Genomic DNA, 19,918 nt, shown 5'->3' on the forward strand with positions numbered 1-19,918 from the left:
GGGATCAGATAGGATCCTCTGCCAATTTGTGTTCTTTGAGCCCAGGAGCTTCCCATGGTTGTTTAAATCACAAAATCGTTCAGTATGCAAAGACTTGTCCCTTCCTTGATTAGAAACTCCTTATCGACTAAATTTACCAGCAATTCAAAATATGCTGTTGATTGGTCTTATCCTTACTCTCCAGGTTACACAGGGAAGGTGAGCTGTAGTTAGTTCACCCTGAAGGTCCAGTTTTGGCCTTTTGACTAATATTTTTCCCCTCAAGTGTGGACTAAGCATACATGTAGTTTCAAAGCTAAGAATCAGAGCCTACTTAAAATAGTTCTCAATAGTTTTTTTGGTTGGGCACAGTGACTTCTGCCTACCTTCACCTTGCAAGTTAAGAAACTCAGATGATATATTTATTCATATGTACCACTTTTCATTCCTAGCAAGAATGTGCTTTGTGGCTTGGAATGACAATATGGAGGTAGTGTCAAATTGCTGTTCGGTTTCTTTGGCTGCAAATTCTCCTTGCATTCCAGGGTTGAAAGTACGAACTCTTTTCTTTTTCTAAAAAAATAAGATATTGCAGAAAGAGACCACTGGTATGTTGGTTTTCAGGGAGGGCTTGAAAGTTTCAGCTTTTCACTTCTTCCTTGAGATGTAAATTTGAAGGATTATAACCTAAAGCAAAGACTTCCAGAGTTGTATGTTATAAAACATAAGATAACCTTCTCACCCCTTAGAAGAAGTTATAAGTCTGTGCTGTGAATTGTTGATAAGTTCAAGGCCCCTCGAAGATACCACAACTCATCATGGTTGTTGAATGTACTTTGGAGGCTCCATTGAGGATGTAATTTCTTATTTTTCATGTTAATGGTAGACACCTACAAGGTCCTTGTAACTCCCAGTCTGTTTCCCAGAACCATTTTACAAGGTGCTTTTACCAAGCAGCAAGGGGGTAAGGGCTGTAGGCATATGTCTACATATTGTCTGCTCTTCCAGGATTAATTTTTTGTATTGCACCTTTTGGTATTATTCATCCTGCATTGAGTTCGTGACTGTTCAGAGTTTGCCAAGAAGACTATTAGAGAACATAAGCAGACTGCTCAAACTATGGAGGGCATCTCTCTATCTATCTATGAAGAGCAAGCATCTGCATGTAACCCAAACCATCTTAGGGGGTGTGTGCGTGTGTTGGGGAGGTGGGGAGTAAAATCTATAGTAGCCAGTTTTTCTAACCATTTATGTCATTTTTATGCACTAGTGACTTGGTTTCTTTGCTCTTTCAGGTAAATATGCAGAGGACATTGTTGGAGAGCTCTTTACTCAGGCAAATACCTTTGCCTCTCGGGTAAGCTCCCTTGCTGAGAGGGTCGACCGCCTACAAGTTAAAGTCACTCAGCTGGATCCCAAGGAAGAAGAAGGTAAGGAAGCTGAGCTCAGCATTTGCAGGCTTTGCTGAGCAGTTTCTTAGAGTTTTTTTTTTCCTGATTTATAAAAAAGTAAAGGGAAAAATCACAGAGACCTATGGAGTTCTGCTTTGAAATGACACAAGCCTGGGTGGTGTAAAGAAACCTTTTTAGCTCTACCACACCCCCACACACTCCCTCTCTCCCATTCCCCCAATTCTTGCTCAAATGCCCCCTCCCCCAGTCGTATTTTGTTACCATAAAAGTACTTGGAAGATTCATTCCTCCCAAGGAGAGGCCTGCTAGATCTGGCCACATAGTAAACCTTTGTGTTGCCTCATTTTGTTCAGTCGTGAAATGGCTGGGCTGCTGACAGCCTTGTGGGGCTTCCCCAGAGGGGGAGGAAAAAAAACCTGGCTGCAGACAGCCGCAGCCAAGAAACGCAGCAGCTGAGGCCTCTCAGACTGGTGTGACTCAGTGTTTGCTCAAATAGCCTGTCGTCCATTTTCTAATGCCTTCCATCTTCTCTCAGTGTCACTGCAAGGAATCAACACCCGAAAGGCCTTCAGAAGCTCTACCATTCAAGACCAGAAGCTTTTCGACAGAAACTCTCTCCCAGTACCTGTCTTAGAAACATATAACACCTGTGATACTCCTCCACCTCTCAACAATCTTACCCCTTACAGGTAACCTGGCTAGTTCCTCCCTTTTTCAACCTGTGGTTAACAGCACTAGAGTGTTTTTTTATTTAAAGATGTTTACATCAGAGGATTGTATCAAAAAGCTTACTACCTACCCCAGAGTTGTTTGTGGCAGCAGAAGCTAATATTTACCATGTAAACACTTGTCACTTATTATTGTTTGGTTTCTGAAATTCATAGTAAATATAATATGTATTGAAAGTTTGCCATAACATTGCATGCTGCAGAGTTTAATTTGGTGTAAGCCAGGTCCACCTTGGATTCTGTCCAAGGAATTTAGTTATTATAGAACCAAAAGGACTTTGTTACAAGGCAGTCCTAGAGCATGCATCCCAGGGGCAGCATTCTAGCAAGGCTCCCACTTACTCAGAAACCACTAGATTACCAGATGTTTGGGTGTGTTAGTGGGGCTAGCTTTGTGGACTGGCTGCTCTAGGCCCTGAGGGTCCTTCAGAGCTTAAGGAATAATTGGCATCCTTCCAAATGAGTGTCTTTACTTTGTTTAGAACATCCTTTCGACACTCCCCTCTGCAAAGACCTATGCTGCTGCAGCTAAACTTGAGAAAGAAGGTAGCCTTATAGACAGCTTAAAGCCCTTCCCCCCTCCAGTGGTCTGTAGTGTGATCATCCTGCAAAAAACCACTGAGCAGGGGCAGAAAGCGAATATTTATCTTGCTTGTATCCATAAATATCTTTGGAACAGGTAAAAAGTAATTACAGATAGCTGGAGGCAGATGTCTTCTGTGAGACATGGGTATACTGCAAAGTAGAATGTGTGTGTGAAACTCAAGGACACCCACCTGATCCAGGGAGCCTGGAATAGGAGCATGGTAGCTATTCACACAGGATAAAAGTACATAGCATCTATCCTGCATTATTACTGCGTAAAATTATCTTTGCACCTTGGCTTTCAAAGGGGCTAGCTGGCAGAGCAGGGCAGAGATTTGACTCTGTAGCCTCCATCATTTATCAAGTTGGATTTGGGCAGAGGGGTTTCAGGGCAAGAAGGGAGTGTACACCTGATATTGAAGGGAGTATGACATATGACAAAGGGCTTGTGTGATAGGATAGGGTAAACAAATGATATTAAGACAAGTTTATTTTCCAGTTAATGGTATTTTCTTAGTTATCATTCTCCTCTCAATTATCTAGATTTGGCCTAACAGAAATGAGCAATGGTGTAGCTAACTCAGAATAAGATTTAATATAAAAATCATTAGTGTTTGATTTGGAAATGCTTTCTGTGTGTTGTGACAGGATTGGAGGCCAGGGAATGGAATTGCCTTTCTAATTCTTTTTAGTTTAGAATAGTGCTAAAATAAATGTCCACCCCTACCTAGCACATACTTTTTAGAAAGTGAGAGAGACTTAGTCATGCCAAAGTGCAGGATTCCAACCAGGAGCATCAAGTCTGGCAGGTAACCCTTACGTGGACACTCAGTAGCTCTCTCTGTACTTCTGTCACAGCCACTAAAAGATGGTAATTCAATCTTATAAAACAGCTGGCCATGTGTTTTCACTGGGGCCCCCTTGTGGTTGGGGGGTTGGGTGGGGGGAGCAAGAAGGTGGATTGCTGTGGTTACCTGTTTTTACAGAGGAATAACAGCTGCACACATAAATGCTTTCATGTATATATATGTGTACATAATGTACACATGTGAACCTGCACATATGTGCGTAGGTTTCATGTGGGTGGGAAGCCACTAATGCTTCCTAGAGAGTGCTGGGGAATTGGTGGGGGAAGGGGAACCAATGGCAGAAATCCCCTCTGGTGTGCCAGGATATCAGGATGTCCTCAGGGGGATGTCTGTAGCCATGCAGATCATTAGAAATAATCAGGATCCCTGCTGCTCTAGCCCATTCTTGCCCTGACCATGCAAATTCCTCTATCAGGAATTGAAAGTAAGGCTAAGTTTCTTAAAAAGCCAGATAAATAAAGAGGCGCCATTCAGGGGGCATTGGAATGCTGGTGTGGAAGAGGAAATATGCAGTCGATTTGAATGACTTCTTGATTCCTCAGTGTAAAAACTGCTAACTGGTAGGTATTTGGAATATTGGATTTGGTTGGGAGCTCATCTGTCTACTGACAGCTACTTGTCTTCATTTCTATCCCAGGGACGATGGGAAAGAGGCACTCAAATTCTACACAGACCCTTCGTACTTCTTTGATCTTTGGAAGGAGAAGATGCTGCAGGACACCAAGGATATCATGAAAGAGAAGAGAAAGCATAGGGTGAGGGGAAAGGGGCCTCTGTTCTACACATCAGTAGGCACGATTGTGGAGGGGGGATAAAAAGGAAGCCAGTCTTATATGAAGTAATCATTCCAAGTGGCTGCTTGCTTGGATGCCAGGTGAAACTCTTTAAAAAATGTGTCCACTCCAAGCACAACCAAGATGAAAGTATAAATCACACCAAAAATGTGTTTGTTCCCCCTAGCGCTATTAACAATTGAGTATATTCAGGCTGAGTTTTAGAAATTGACTTTTCTATTCACCATTTATTTCTCTTGCAATTTGCACCTGACTCTGCTGGACACTCAAGCTAGGCTAGTCCCTTCCCCGCCAGTTTTGCAGCTCATTTCTCAGAGATCAGCACAGGGCCCTACAGTGTTTGATTTACAAACAGGAACAGTTTAACACCTTCACTACTGGTTCGGTAGGGCGGGGTGAAGGCATAGACTTAGTTTTGGGAGGTGCTCCCTTCCCCTAGACCTCCAGTGATGCGTGTAAACATATGACCTACCGGTGGCAACCTCACAGTCCCATTAGCATGTCTGCCGGGAGGCCCAAGAGAGTGCCAGGGGCTAGTGCAGCTGCACTAGCTGAGGAATTCTGCCTTGGTTGTTTTATTTTGTTTTGTTAACTATTTCCTTATATCTGTCCCAGATATTTACGGCTGTTATTACTCCTCATCTCTGTTGACTGACCTTTGTGGCAGAGCGAGTAACAAATAGCTTTTTTACTAACCTCCTAACAATTAGAGCTGCTCAGAAACATCAATGAGCTACCCAAAGAGGTAGTGAGTTTCCTATCTGTAGAGGTGTCTGAGTGTGGGATTGAGTGCATGTGTTTGACTTCGGGAGGTGGTTTGGACTAGATGACTCTAGGTCATTCCCAAACGAGTAATTCTATAAATTCTCTAGTTACCGTGTGTTGTCCAGGCAAATCATCTCTTTGCATCCATGAAACCTGGTGGAATTTTAATGAACTTTGGAAAATGTTTTACAAAGGCTTTTCTGTTTCTTATCCTTATAGAAAGAAAAGAAAGATAATCCAAATCGAGGGAATGTAAATCCACGTAAAATCAAGACACGTAAGGAAGAGTGGGAGAAAATGAAGATGGGACAAGAATTTGTGGAATCCAAAGAAAAGCTGGGGCCTTCTGGGTATGTGATGCTTTCGTACTATTGGTAGCATTCTTTGAAGGGCCTGGGACCTGGGGGCAACAGCCTAACAGCTCTGGTGTGACCCCTTTCACACCTCTCTGAAGTCTGGCCGTGTGGCATAGATCAATACCACTGTTAATCAGCTACCTTAAAGCGCATCCGTCTGGTGATTAAAATTTGCTAAATAAACAAGAGACGCAGCAGTTTAAATGAAGTGACTGTAGTAGTCTGGAAAAGAAAGCCCATGGCTTCTAGTGCCCTTGCTCTGCCAGACACTAGTATGTCTGTGGGCCTCAAAGAAAAGACTGGAAAGAGAAGAAAAGTGGTCTTGGGAGCCCTTTGCCTCCACAGCTTTGATTTGAAGGTCGTGCCTAAGGGCTGGGCATTTCACAGGAGCGGAGAGGGCCAGGCAGAGGATTTGTGCACATCACCAAAGCAACTTTTCAGTCAGCCTTTGTCAGTCTCGGGAGAGAGGCTGGCCAAGGGACTGAAAGCAGACCTCAGAGACAGTGTGGGAAAGGTCGCTTGGCCAGTATTGAGGCTATATATCTCCATGGGGAAATAGTAGATGTCAGTCTGACCCATTTCCCAATACCAAATCACACTGGAGGTTTAAAAGGAAAAAAATGGTTTTAGAGCTTGGTTTGATGCTTATCCTGATGTCCGACCTGTGTGACATTCAAAGCCAAGTTACCACGACTGCTTGGCATGAATGTTGCCCTGGTTTTTCCTCTAAATACATTGCATCCTGGCTGTCGGAGAACGATGCCAGCCCATGCCGGGTGTCTAGGAATGATAAAAGGAAAGAGTTGAGTTGTTCTTGCTTTTAGGAATAACTCTACCATGAAAATCTTGACTTTTGAAAATCTTGACACTTCTGACACTTGTTCTTCCTGGATTAAGAGATTTGTTTTAAAGAGTGATGAAGGTGGTGAGAGAAAAAATGAACCTTTCTACAGGGAGATCAGCCCTGAGGGCACCTTTCTTACCTTCAACTCCAAGTAAAAGGGGCCATTTTGTTCCGTGGTCCCATCTTGTTCAGTCAGGCCTTATCTCAGGTTCTGGGACTCTAAGGCCAGAATCTTGCACGTTCAGAATGCCAACGATTACGTGTTTGTTTTTTGTTGTTTTTGTGGGTGTGGAATGGGGCTGGTGAAAACAAGGACTTTGCCTCCCATTTTCCTCTTGTCCAAGAAGTTTGGGATCAGGCCACATGGCTGGCCTACCTGGATATGCTTGTTGGGAAACCTATAAAGAGATGTGCCAAGCCTACAGGGGTCTGGGCTTTGGGGATTTTCTGCATCAGAGCATCATTTGATTTGTTAGTTCTCTTCAACTCTCTTCTCCTGGAGTCTGTTTGCAATGAGTTCTTTAGAACCCAACAGTGGTGGAGAGAAGGGGGAGGTGGAGCGGAACCAACCATATTTTGCTAGCTGCTAGTTGGTGTATTTATGCTCATTTGGAGGTTTGTTGTTCACCCAAGGCCCAGTGCTCTGGGGGACAGGTTTTCATGAGGCGCAGGCCCTAGCACCTTACTTAAATTGGCAGCTCGTTGTGTTGGATAAGAGACCTGGCAGGGAGACCGAGTCTAGCTACCACACAGCAACTTGCATTTGTCCTCAGCTTGGTTTTGCAATCAAATGCCTCCTTGGCCTTTGAGTACTCCAGAGGCTTGCTGACCTCCAAATGAGGCTGTGTGCCAGTCACGTGTTTACAGCTCACTAGCCTTGGGGCTTGGCTTTGCCCTTTGCCACAAGACAGACTTTGGGATTTGGGTATAGGCTGCTCTTAACATTTGGGAGAGAATTTAAAACAACTGCTGGGTTTGCCAAAGCCAACCAGCACTGGGAAAGGAACGGCATGGTTTTGATTATCTGGGTTGGGAGACATTTAACAATAGAATTTAGTCCTAAATTTTAATCCAGAATTTAGTCCTAAAATTAAATTTCAGAATTTTATGTGGAATTTTACTCTTTCTTTCTTCCTAATAGCTTTTGTATCAAATGCATTTTGGTGGAGTCGCTTAAAAAAGCATGAGCGTATCACTCACACTTTTTAAATGACTGTTTTGGCATTGGGTTCATTGTCAGGTATCCGCCCACCTTGGTGTACCAGAATGGCAGTATTGGCTCTGTTGAAAATATGGATGGAAGCGGCTACCCACCACCACCACAGTCAGATTCCACTTCTCCACCTTCTCCTTCCTTCTCTGAGGACAGCTTGCCTCCCCCACCCGTAGAATTCAGGTAAATGATGCTATCTCTTCTGTCTACTTTGAGTGGTTACATACTCAAGAACAAAATATGTGTTCCTCAGGGTGCCTGAATAGGCTCAGTCTGTAGAGCATGCAACTCTTGATCTCGGGGTTGTGAATTCGAGCCCCATCTTGGGTATAGAGATTACTTTAAAAAATAAAATCTTGGGGCACCTGGGTAGCTCTGTCAGTTAAGCGTCTGACTTCGGCTCAGGTCACGATCTCACGGTTTGTGAGTTTGAGCTCTACGTCAGGCTCTGTGCTAAGAGTCTGTGTCTCCCCTCTCTCTTCCCCTCCCATGCTCATGCTCTGTCTCTCTCTGTCTCTCAAAAATAAATAAATGTTAAAAAAAAGTTTTTTTAAGAAAAAAAAATAATAAAATCTTAAAAAAAAAAAAAGACGACGAGGGATGCCTAGGTGGCTCAGTCAGTTAAGTATCTGACTCTTGGTTTCGGGTTAGGTCATAATCTCACGGTTTGTGAGATCAAGTGCCACATTGGGCTCTGTGCAGACAGCATAGAGTCTGCTTGGGATTCTTTCTCTCCTCTTTCTTTGCCCCTCCCTCTCTTGCTCATGTGTGCTCGCTCGCTCTCTCAGAATAAATAAACTTTTTTTTTTTTTTTTTTTTTTTTAAGTACAAAATGTGTGTTCCAAATCCAGGCCAGGACCAGTAAAATAACTTCAGTGAAGTCTGTCTAGATAATAGAAATGATTAACATTTTTTTAAGTGTTTGTTAGGTGCCAGGCGTTATGCCAAGCACCTTCTATGTTGCCTAATCCTCACAACAATCATCCTGAGCTAGGTACCCATTTTACACATGAGTGAATGGTAAGGCACAAAGAGGTCAGTGAACTTACCTAAGGTTGCACAGCAGAGCCATGATTGGAAAGCAGGTCATTCTGACTGCAGAGCCTATATTCTTAACTGTTTAGCTATACTGGAACAGATAGAGATCACCAACTTTTACTTTTTTTACTTAGCTTCAATTCAGTGTGAGTTAAATGAGTGGCACATTCATTTCCCATCTCTGCTGACCCTCAGATCCTCATCCCTGTCAGGTTTTTCCACATGAACGCTGGAGGTACATTTGCCTAAATCTGTACCCTGCTCAGATTGGTCAGCTTGGCTTGGGTTTCCTGCCCTCACAAGATCTGGTGAATGACAGTAGCCTGAGGAATAGAGCCCAGTGAGTGGGTGTTGTTTTAGATTTCTTTTGCATTCCTTCTTGGTCCCCAGCTCTAGGATTAAACAGACTCTTCTTCCTAGAGGAGGGTTCAGGAGGGTGCCTTCCCTCGGAAAGCTGAAAGGTTTGAGGAGGACCTAAGAGACGACCTTGGCTAACCCTTACCTGGTAGAGGAATCCTAGTCTACTTCTTTCAAATAGTTATTCTCAATTTCTGCTTATATTCCTCTGTTGATGAAAGCTCATTACATTACCAGGCTGCCCCATTGCAGTGTTGGTTTGTTCTGACCATTCTCAGGTTTTTCTTTCTGTTTGAGCTAAAATGAAATAATAGTCAACTGAAATGAACCTAGGCTCGTATATAAGCTTAATTAGAGGTGGATGTTCACATGCTGAGAGTGATGATGGGTCTCTTTCTGTGTCCTTTTAGCTGCCCCGCAGACAGCAACCAAAGAGGGTCCGGTTTAGCTGGACCCAAAAGATCCAGTGTGGTCAGCCCAAGCCATCCACCACCAGCGCCTCCTCTGGGCTCTCCTCCAGGCTCCAAACCCGGGTTTGCTCCACCACCTGCTCCTCCACCTCCACCTCCAGTGATGGGCGTTCCACCCCCACCACCGCCTGGAGGATTTGGGTCTCCAGGGACCCCACCACCACCTTCACCCCCATCTTTCCCACCTCACCCCAATTTTGCTGCCCCTCCGCCTCCTCCCCCACCGCCTGCAGCTGACTACCCGACTCTGCCACCACCTCCCTTGTCCCAACCAGTGATAGGCGCACCTCCTCCTCCCCCTCCTCCCCCTCCTCCGGGGCCCCCTCCTCTCCCTTTCAGTGGTGTGGATGACCAGCCTGTTGCACCCCCACCAATTGCCGATGCCACCAAGCCTAAGTCCTCCTTGCCTCCTGTGAGCGATGCCCGCAGTGACTTACTTTCAGCCATACGTCAAGGTAACTCCCAGTGCTGGGTCCGGGGCCATGAAGTCTTGTCTTTCTGCAGCCGGGATGACTGATTGGAGGGTGGGCTAGGGGTTCTGTGCCCTTCCCAGGAAATAGCTTTCATTAGGTGGGGAGGGATTGGGAGGGACCTCAGGCTTTAGATCAGCCTAAAGAAAGGCTTCGCTCTGAAAATAGCAGAGATTTAGATTTCTTTCCACCTTGGTGTGAAGTAAAGGATTCTTGGGGCACCTGGTACTCTACCCAAGTCAGTAGAGCATCCGACTCTTGTTCCCAGGGTCGTTGAGTTTGAGTCCACGTTGGGTGTGGAGCCTATTAAAAAATTAAAAACTAGGGGCGCCTGGGTGGCTCAGTCGGTTAAGCGTCCAACTTCGGCTCAGGTCATGGTCTCACGGTCCGTGAGTTCGAGCCCCGCATCGGACTCTGTGCTGACAGCTCAGAGCCTGGAGCCTGTTTCAGATTCTGTGTCTCCCTCTCTCTCTGCCCGTCCCCTGTTCATGCTCTCTCTCTGTCTCAAAAATAAATAAACGTTAAAAAAAATTTTTTTTTTAAATTAAAAACTAAAGAATTCTTAGGGTTCCTAGACTGACTTAGAAGAGCATGTGACTCTTGATATATCGGGGTCGTGAAAATAAGTAATGTGTTCTTAACTTGGGGTCTTTGAACTCCTTGAAAATACATGCTTTGCATGTGTTTGCATTCATTTTGTGCCCCGGAAAAAAACAAGCATCACTACTCCCTAGAAGTTACTTCTCTGGCCAGACTCCATCATGGCCCTCTCCTCCACTTTTGTGCCTTTCACATCCTTCTTTCCTTCTCTCTTTCCCCCTTTCTCACCCTGTCCTTCTCCCCTTTTTCTCCTATCCCCTCTCTCTTTGTCTCCTTCCCCACCTTTCTGTGCTCCCTCATCATCATCTGACCCTTGTGGAGCATTTATTCTCTTTCTGTCAGAGGTCAGGTCTGGTCCCTCGGGGTTAGAGTGGTTTCTTCTGTGTGTGAGCCTCCTGGAACTGAAGGATTGTCTGGAGGAGACAAGTTGGGGCAGCTGAGCTCCATGATAATCGATGAACTGAGCAGACTGAGTGCCCACTTGGTGCGGTATGGTGGCCACTCCCCACTCAGAGTCTCTTGAGAAGTACCGTCCTCACCAGCCTGACAGCATGGAAACTGGAAAGGATGGCAGCCTTCCTCTCCAACATGCCTACAGCACTAGGGCCAGAATTGTATAAACCCTCATTGTCTTTTCTTGCTTCCCCCTTTCTCTCTTTGCTCTTCCAGAGGATTTTTTTTCTTTCCCCTTTCCCCATACTTCACCCACCAGTAGCCACTCCCCCTTCCTCAGTCCTGTGTGGATTCTGAGACCTACTCACCTTCTGAACCCTTCTTTCTCTCCTTCTCTCTCTCTCTCTCTCTCTCTCTCACCAGGCTTTCAGCTGCGAAAGGTTGAGGAGCAGCAGGAACAAGAGAAGCGGGATGTTGTGGGCAACGATGTGGCCACCATCTTGTCACGTCGAATTGCTGTGGAGTACAGTGACTCGGAAGATGATTCCTCTGAGTTTGATGAGGACGACTGGTCGGATTAACTCTTTCTGCCTGCTCTCCCACCTCCTTTTTCTTTCCTGCTGCTGCCTTCTTTGATGCCTATCCCAACAGTCCAATGGGGGGAAAGAGGGAGGAAAAAACAATTTCAAGGGGCCAAAGCCTTTTCTGAAGCAACCAAAGATATATCCAAGTGCTTCCTCCAAATCAACATATATTTTCCCGTCTCCCCATAGTCAGGCCCCGTGGGGCTCCTGAGGTTCAGTAGCTGAGATGTTCCCTCTTCCCTTCAAGTGACTGTTGCATATTGAAGAGAAGGGAAAACTCCAGAGCAGATCCCTTTGATTGGGCTTAGATTGGAGTTGGTGCCTTCCCCTAGGAGCCATTTTCAACTGTGGTCTTCTTCCAGAATCCTTACCCTTACCCTTTGAATAATACGAGCCATCTTCTGGTCCTAATGCCTGCATGGACATGGCTAGCCCCTTTTCCCATGCACTGAGAGGGCAGAGCAGGCCACACGTCCTAGCAGCCAGACTGCCTGCCACACCTTTTTGCCCTGGTGAGCAGGGTGAGCTACCTTTTGCTAAGCTATCTCTATGTCTGGATGCCCTTTATGCTAGGAGCCATCAGGCCCTAAGGAGCATCTCCCCATCTGCCCAGAAATTGTGCCTTTCTAAAGGCTGAAGTTGTCGCCTCCCTCCCAGGCTCCCTCTCCAGAGTGTGGTGTCCAGGTGTCCCTTAAATGTCCCTCCCTCACTACCAGGTGCGTTAGGCACCACAGCCCAGCTCAGACCTCTAATATCCATGACCAAACTAGCCCCAACACACTGGTGTGTGGACCTCTGCTAGCTGTCAGGAATCAAGCTTAGAGACTCAGAGCTGCAGGACTGAAAGAATGGTAAACTCCTTGAATCCTGCCCTCTTGATGATGCTGAAATCTGGACACGGGAAATGACTTGCTCCGGGTCACACAGATGATTGGTGACAGAACTGGAGCCCAGAGTTCCTCATTCCAAGTCACCTGTGTCTTCTGGAACCAAGTAGGGGGTACTTGCTGGAGTCTAGGCAGAGCAGTCTTGGCTCTGTGCTACTCCAGACCTTACCCCATAGGTGGGGGTCCCAGTAGGAGGGCTCAGAGCCAGTGCCAGGCCTGTCAGTGCTGCTCAGACCCTTATAGCCTTACAATTCTTTGCTTCCCCTTTACTATCACCATAGAACCACATGGCCTTGGGAGCCATCCTTCTGGGGGACCAGAGGTAGTGAGAGAAGGAAGGGGTAGGCAGCTTTGACAGGTGCTGTTTTCAATTCCTCTGCAACTCGTCCCCTTTTTATTTCCCCAATTTAAGCATAGGTTCTGCCAGCTGTAGAAACTTCAGTCCCTCAGGCTGGCGGCTGCCGCAGGTAGCTGCCTAGGGGGGCCTGGCAGCCGTGAGGAGGGCTGAAAGGCAGAGGGGCTCTGGGTCTTGTTTCCAGCTCCCTCCTCACTGCGTGCAGTGATGTTCCCTCCCTCGCTCCCCCTCTTTCCAGAGCTAATACACAGGTGCTATTATTCAGAAAAAAACTGGTCAGCTTTGGCCAACAGTGAGGTTTCTTCTCTTCTGCCCTAACTATTGTGTAGCCTCTTATGCTGAAACCGGCTTCTCCTGGCTTCTCCAGCTTTCAGAGCCCTGAAACAAAGAGAAACAGGATCTGTCTCTACCCAGCACAGCAAATGGTTGTAGTAATTGCCAAAGCCCTCATAAACCCCTCCGGCTTGAGGAGAGTGTGTAATCACGGGTACTACCGCTGTGCCCTGGCTGGATGCTCCCCCTCTGCCTTCTTTCCTTGAACTCTGGCGTGGTGACTGAGCCAGTAGGGACCAGCATGCCCTCCTGCTGGGGCCGCTCCAGAATATACCCTCCTCGCCCTCCCCAGATCAGGTGTCTGCGGCACAGGTCTGGTACCCTGCTACAGTGCTGAGCATACCAAGCTGTGTGTGCCCCCGCCTTGCTTCCCTCCTTGCACTTTGGAAGCTGAAGGTGCTTTCTTCAGAACCCTAAAATGGCTGTTGAAGGTGCCCCTGGCTGCAGCCCAGCAGTGGCTGGAGAGGCAGGTGGAGGGCAGTGGTTCTCCCAAATAGGAGTCCTGGGGCCTGGCCAGGCCAGGGTTTGGGCCTAATGGCTTTGACTAAATTACCCCCATCCCCCTCCTTTCCGGAAAAGGGGGAGCCAGCGCCACTTGCTATCATTCTGCTCTGACCTTGAAGGGGGCGGTGTTGGCCTGGCTTCTGGAATGGACACAATCCGCCCTGGAAAGGGCTGGGGGCAGGAGCGGGGGTGGGGGGGTTGGGGGGGCACTGCCTGCGGAAGGTAGGATTAGATCATTAGCTCAGTGACCTCCTAGGGTTTCGATGTGCTGTGTTCTCATCCTACAGCTGGTTTGGTAATGATCTGCAAGTCCCGGAGAGCAACAGCACAGCTCTGCCTGACGCTCTCATTAAAATCTATGCAGCCAAGCTCTGTGCTTTGTAGCAGCCGGCCTTGCGAAGCCTCCTCAGCTCTGGGGGCTGGGGACCCAGTCAGCCGAGAGGCCCTCTGGGCTCTATTTATGCATATGTGCACCCCCCCACCCCCCCCACCCCCCAAAAAACCCAACTTCTTTAAACCCAGAGCCCTTTAAGATGATAAAGGACCCTGTGCAGGTAATTGTGTGTCTTTGGAATCCTGTAATTGTAGAATGCAAAGTTTAGTGATTATTTAAACTGGGCCAAGGCTGGTAGGAGTATGGAGCAATGGCTCATAAGGACTCTTAAGCTCTGAAGCCAAGGAGCCACCTCCCTTCCCTGGCCTGCCCAGCCCAGGGGACCTGCCCCCATTCCTGTGGCCCAGGGACCCAGCTTCCATTCGGCAGTGTCAGAAGTGACTTGTGGCTTTGCCATGCTTGTGAGATGACTACATTCCAAAGGAGCAGCTACCGGGAGGGGGTAGGCTCTGCAGTCCCTTGGAGGGCTCAGAGCAGCTGGCCCAAGCTCCAGCTCGCCTCCAACGGAAGCTCAAGCGCCCTCAGAAACGACCCTGGCCAATGTCACCGCAGAGCCGAGGCGGTGTTGTCAGGGCTAATGTGAAATCTCTTCCCGTGGCGCCGATCCTCCGGCTCTGCAGCGCCAGCTTGGACAGATTGAGGTCTCTGTGGCTTTGGTGACCCTGCTTAAGCATTCCCACCGTGTCCCAGCTCGGCTCTCTGCCTGCCTCCCTCTGCAGCCCCCCTCACCTGACCTCAGGGCCTGGGGAGGGGACCAGTGCCCCAGGGCAAGGGGCTTTTGCTCCAGAGAAGTGTCAGGCTTCCTGGGGGCATCAGGCTTTGAGCTCTACTGGGGTCCTGCATACCTGGGACCAGGTTTCGCTAGGAGATTGTGCCTCATATTGTGTCTCAGTGAGGGCTAGGGAACAATTCTGTTATTGTATTAACTTAACTCAGTTAACTCACTTGAGAAACTAACCAATTTTTACTTTCTGTCTAGAATGATGTACATGTAGGAGAGTGAGCTGTAAAGCTCCCAAAGTGCCTTGTTTTCTCTGATATAAATATATTTATAAGGACCTATTCCAGTGGATTCTTGGGTATGTTTGCCACATCGATTTTTAGGGAGTGGGCCTATAACATTGTAGGGAAATGGTCTGGAAATGGGTCCCTTTCCCCTGAGGGTGGGAAAGGAGATTCAGCTAGAGATCTGTGAGGGTGAGGTTAAACCAAACCCCTGAGGTGACCCTTTCCTCTTCGCTGTACTCCTCCTCTTAGGCCCTTAGGAGGATGTCCTGTTTTTTTTTAAAGCCCCGTGGCTCCAAGCCTGGCCTCATTTGTTTCCCTGCCAGGCTCATGTGTGGACCACATTAGCACCCCCATGACCTGAGGATTCCATGTAACAATTTTATATATACATGCGAATATGTAAATGCCGACATTTTAAATAATTTGATAAAGTCTTTGTAGCTACTCAGCCACCTTTGGTGTGTGTGCGTGTGTCTGTCTATGTGCACGTCTCTCTGTTTCTAATGGGAAAAGTGATTGGAAGGGGACAACATTGAATGCCACAGGTGGTGACCAGAGCTCTGGAGGGAAGTCTAGTGTGGGTGGGCTCCAGGAGCAGGAGGCCTCTGGTTCTGGATGGTATACCCTGTGTGGGAGGTGGAGATGAAGGGCGGAAACCATTCTGGTTTAGGAGGAGACCAGGTTGGGGGACCCAGAAGGCCGGATCCCCAGGCCCTCCTAGCTGGCTGCGGTGGGTGTGTGGGGCCAGGGGGGGAGACCGGCTGTTGGCCATTTCATCAGGCAGGAGAAGAGCACCGGCTGAATGCTGATACTGCTTCCCAACATCTGGCCGGCATCTTGTCTGCCTCTCAGACCCAAGCAACTTACCTTAAATAGAATGATTTTCAGTGGAATCTGATAAAAAGTTTCGGCTGCCGCACGCCCCTTCTCCCGCCTGGGAAGGCGAAGGGGCTGGGTTTATATTCTGACCCAAAAAAATGACCTACCCAGGAAGCAACGGTTGTTCCGAGCACAGCTGCTGCGGGTGACTGTCCCTGGGGGTAATTTATGGGCAGACACCCAGTCCCAGTCCCGGGCCCCGCAGACTGCAGTGGGGTGGCCCTGGGAGAGGGGTGGGAGCAAGGTTGGTGACTGCTGGTCACGCCTGCTGTTCAGAGAGAGTCACCCACTGGCGTCCCAGGAGAGGGGGCAGAAGTTTTGAATTGTCAGCAACTGCTGCGCCAGCCGCTCTGAGCTCATCGCTGGAGGTGGGGGTGCAGGGGAGGGGGCGCGGGAGCCAGCTCGCCCCGGCGGAGCCCCTCGCTCCACCCTCCTGCTCAGGCCTGTGTTTAGTCAGCACTTGGCTTCCCGAGACCGGTGACTGACAGGCGGCCAGACGCCCGCCCTGGGAGAAGACAAAATGGTGGTGTCGGGAGCCGCCCTTGCTGGGGAATTGGAAGGGAGGAATGTGGTTCTGGGAAGCGGGCGGCCCCAGCTTAAATTCCGGCTCCTCAACTTGTGAGCTATGACCCCATGCTTCACCTCTTGGGGCTAATCCTGAGAAGAACGAGCATTTGCTAAGTGCCTACTACCTGCTCAGGACTGCGCACGCTTTATTTCAGCCTTATAAGGGAAGGGTCGGTCCCTCGTTGTCCACGTGAGGAAAACAAGTCCAGAGGTTGAGTTGCCTAAGACCGTGTAGCTGGCCAGGAGCAGAGTCACAGTTCAAGCACGGGTCTCTCTTAAGCCAGAGCTCGTGCTCTGTCCACCATGCAACTCTAAGCAGCTTTCAGAACCTCTGCATCTAGAATCATGGTCTTTGGTGTCATTGGGGGCACGTTAAGGTTTTCTGTTCGGGTCTGCCCCACCCTCTGGTGCCCAGTTTTACAGGTGTTGGCTATTTTTGTTCTTTGGAATCAAGTGGGCTGGGCCGAGGGCCCAACTGTCCCAGATCATAAGAGTTGAAAATACCTTGCCCCCTCAGCTGCCCGGGAACAAAGTGGGTTCCCTAGGTGTGGCCTGGGGCTTCCCACAGACACCGCTCAGTACACGCACGCACACCTGCAAAGGTGCACACGTTTCTGCACAAAGACGTACACACACACAAGACGACACGTATCCACGTGAGTGGGCACACTTGAGAACCCAGGCCCAGGGTCACGTGCGCACGCCGTACACAGAGCCCTGCCCTTGTGCAAACAAGGACACAGATCAGCACACGGTTACAGGAACACGTAATAGCAAGCAAACCTCACACGGTCCTCAGGAGCCACCCCTCCCTTCGCGCTGCCTCCGCCAGTTCCTCACTGCCCCCTCCTGGCCGCCCAGTGACCAGGGCAACCTGGCACTATTTCCTGTGACTTCTGCTCTGAGGTGGTTGTCAGCTAGTTCCCTTCTTGATAATGAGGCTGGGAGCAGTTTCAGGTGCTCTGCGTAGACTGCCCCTCAGCCCCAGGAGATGAAGGTGTCTAGAGAGAGGTCTGAAGCTGGAGGACCAAAAAAGAAAGAGGCTTTCACACCCTCAGGAATCCCTCATGGTCGACTTCTCAGTACCTCGGTGGCAGGAGTCCTGCGTGGATACCCCCTCCCACCTCAGCTGTCAGCCACTCTGCCCTTAACCTTGCGAACTGTGCACACACCTGCTCACGCTGGATACATATTTAAAGAGGAGCAGACTTCATGGCTGAGAAGTCAGAGGTCAGGTCTTTTAGCTCCCACCTTGCTGCTCCCTCTCTGGGCCTCAGCTTCCTCACCTATTTAGTGAAGAGTTAAGTTGACCATGATATATGCAAACCTCTCCATCCTGACATCTCACCATGTCTGGAAATAACACCTCTCCCAAACATATGTGCCCGAGTACATTACATCCATAAACACGACCCCATGGATTCTTTAGGCCAGTCCTGGGAGGATTACCAACACAAAACCTTTTAGTGCTGTTTTACAGTTGAGGAAACAAAGCGCAGAGAGACACAGCAACTTGTCCAAAGTCACACAGCAAGTTGGCAGCAGGCATGGAAATAGAATCCCCTTCTTATAGGCCCGAAGCTGCCTACAAGAGAGTAGAACACCCTGGGGGCACAGACCCAGAGTCCAGGAGATAGGAACAACAGAGACTAAGCCAGAAGCTCTGCTTTTTTTTTTTTTTTAAGTTTATTTTTTTAGTAATCTCCACCCAATGTGGGGCTTGAACTCACAACCCCAAAATCAAGGAGTCACGTGCTCCACTGAGCCAGCTAGGTGTCCCAGAAGCTCTGCACTTCTGTCTGGAGTCCTGAAGGCTGAGGGGAACCCAGCGGACGTTCCAGAGTTAGGCGTTGAGATGGAGACTGGGAAACAGCAACTTGCACCCTGGGTGGGTTCTGCCACACCCCACCCTACCAGCAGACTGCAAACCTCAGGCTTCTGCAGAGCTGGAGGAGGCTGTATTCGCTAAGGTATGTACACACACGTGAGTGGTGTGCATGCGTGCCTAGGCTCCACAGGCGTACACTCACATGTAGACGTATGTTCATATATGCCTACAAATAGGCATGTGTAACATGTAAGTGTACATGTTTGCAAGTCTGTATACATGTGACTATATTTGTGTGCTTAGGTGAGGTGTGTTTGGATGTACATGTGTAAGTGGTGTCTGTGTATCTGGCAGGTACATTTATGTACGTGTAACATGTTTGCTCACGTACTGGGTTTGTTCGTGAATGTACTTGGGTATATGCAAATACATGCATTTGTGTAAAAAAGCAGAGTGAATTCTATCCATTCACATGACTGGGGAGTGTATGTAAATGTGTGTGCAGGGAAGGTTTCATGTGACTGTGTACACATGAATCATAGGGGTGCCCTCCCAAGGGAATATGATGTCAGTGTTCACCTAAGCTCTGGCTCCAGCCAGGCACTGGGCTCATAGCACCCCCACCCCACCCCCGCCCTCTATTCCCCAGACCCATCCTGCTTGGCCAATTTGCAGCCTCTCGCTCCCAGCTCCCGAGAAGGCCTGCAGCAAAGTCAAGGGGCTGGTGGCCAATTAGCGAGGGGGTTAATCAGGGATCTGGGGACCCCCGGGGGGCGGGAAGCTGAAGGCAGGCATTGGGGTTGGCAGGAGCACTTGCTGCCTGTCATGGGGGTGGGGGAGGGGAGAGATAAGGAGAGGAGGCAGAGCCAGCCTACTGGCTGGAAACTGAGGGTCTGCCTGTGAATTCATGATTGCTGAGCACCGATAGCAGCGGGGAGCCTGTGTGACACTGTGTGCAAAAGGACATATATGCATGCATTCAAGTCCTTGAATGTGGTCCTATATGCAAATGTGTGTACCTGACCAGATACCATCTGTATATACATGTGCAGTTTTGTGTCTGTATATATGTGGGTGTGCAGTGGTGTGCAGATGGGTATGCAAGCATGTCTGGACCCTCGTGCACATGTGTATACAGGGGTAAGTCTGTGTGTATACTCTGTGTGAAGGCATGTACATACACTGAAGTAGGTATATCTGCCTGCAAATGTGCACGTGAAGTCGATTAGCATGTGTGCAGTGATACATCTGTGTGCACACTGTGTATGTACCAGTGTGCAAATACATCTGGGTGTACACGCATGTCTGGATGTATGTGCATATGTGTGTTTGGCCAGGGGCCTGGACCCCCCCCCCATGTGTGCCTGTGTGTGCCCATGTGTGTGTACTCATAGGTCTGCATGTATAACAGGCCTCAGCATGTAGGAAGCTAGGGAACGTGGGGCTGGCGGGCTCCGGGCTCCAGGAGAGAATCTGACAGACGATGAGACTTGCCGCAGCCCCCAGCCCCGGGAGCCTGTTTTCCAGCCCGCGGAAGCTGTGAGCCCGTGAACTCATCTTATATTAATAGCTGCTGTCTCCTCACTTATTGCAGGGAGAGGCGGTCATGGCCCCAGCGGGGGCTCAGCACTCAGGGCTCCTCCCCTCCCCCACACAGGACCTGGGAAGAAGAGGAGGAGAGATGGGCCCTAGGGCCTATCCAAACA

The 19,918-nt window shown here is 48.8% G+C and overlaps 1 protein-coding gene across 2 annotated transcripts in view; it reads left to right on the forward strand.

The window, feature by feature from the left end:
* The window catches only part of WASF2 (WASP family member 2), a 72,869-nt gene extending 57,479 nt beyond the window's left edge, over positions 1-15,390 (forward strand). For both annotated transcript variants that reach the window (XM_047085725.1, XM_047085726.1), the window contains exons 3-9: positions 1,275-1,409; positions 1,927-2,080; positions 4,211-4,328; positions 5,352-5,482; positions 7,573-7,728; positions 9,351-9,865; positions 11,297-15,390. In XM_047085725.1, the coding sequence (XP_046941681.1) occupies positions 1,275-1,409; positions 1,927-2,080; positions 4,211-4,328; positions 5,352-5,482; positions 7,573-7,728; positions 9,351-9,865; positions 11,297-11,454 (1,367 nt within the window). In that variant the 3' untranslated portion in view covers positions 11,455-15,390. The remainder of the gene's footprint in view (positions 1-1,274; positions 1,410-1,926; positions 2,081-4,210; positions 4,329-5,351; positions 5,483-7,572; positions 7,729-9,350; positions 9,866-11,296) is intronic.
* Positions 15,391-19,918: the final 4,528 nt, after the last annotated feature.

Source organism: Lynx rufus, unplaced genomic scaffold (assembly GCF_022079265.1).
Source record: "Lynx rufus isolate CCGP_SWC_20201006 ecotype Redwood Valley unplaced genomic scaffold, mLynRuf1.p SCAF_2, whole genome shotgun sequence".
Classification (NCBI taxonomy): Eukaryota; Metazoa; Chordata; class Mammalia; order Carnivora; family Felidae; genus Lynx; species Lynx rufus.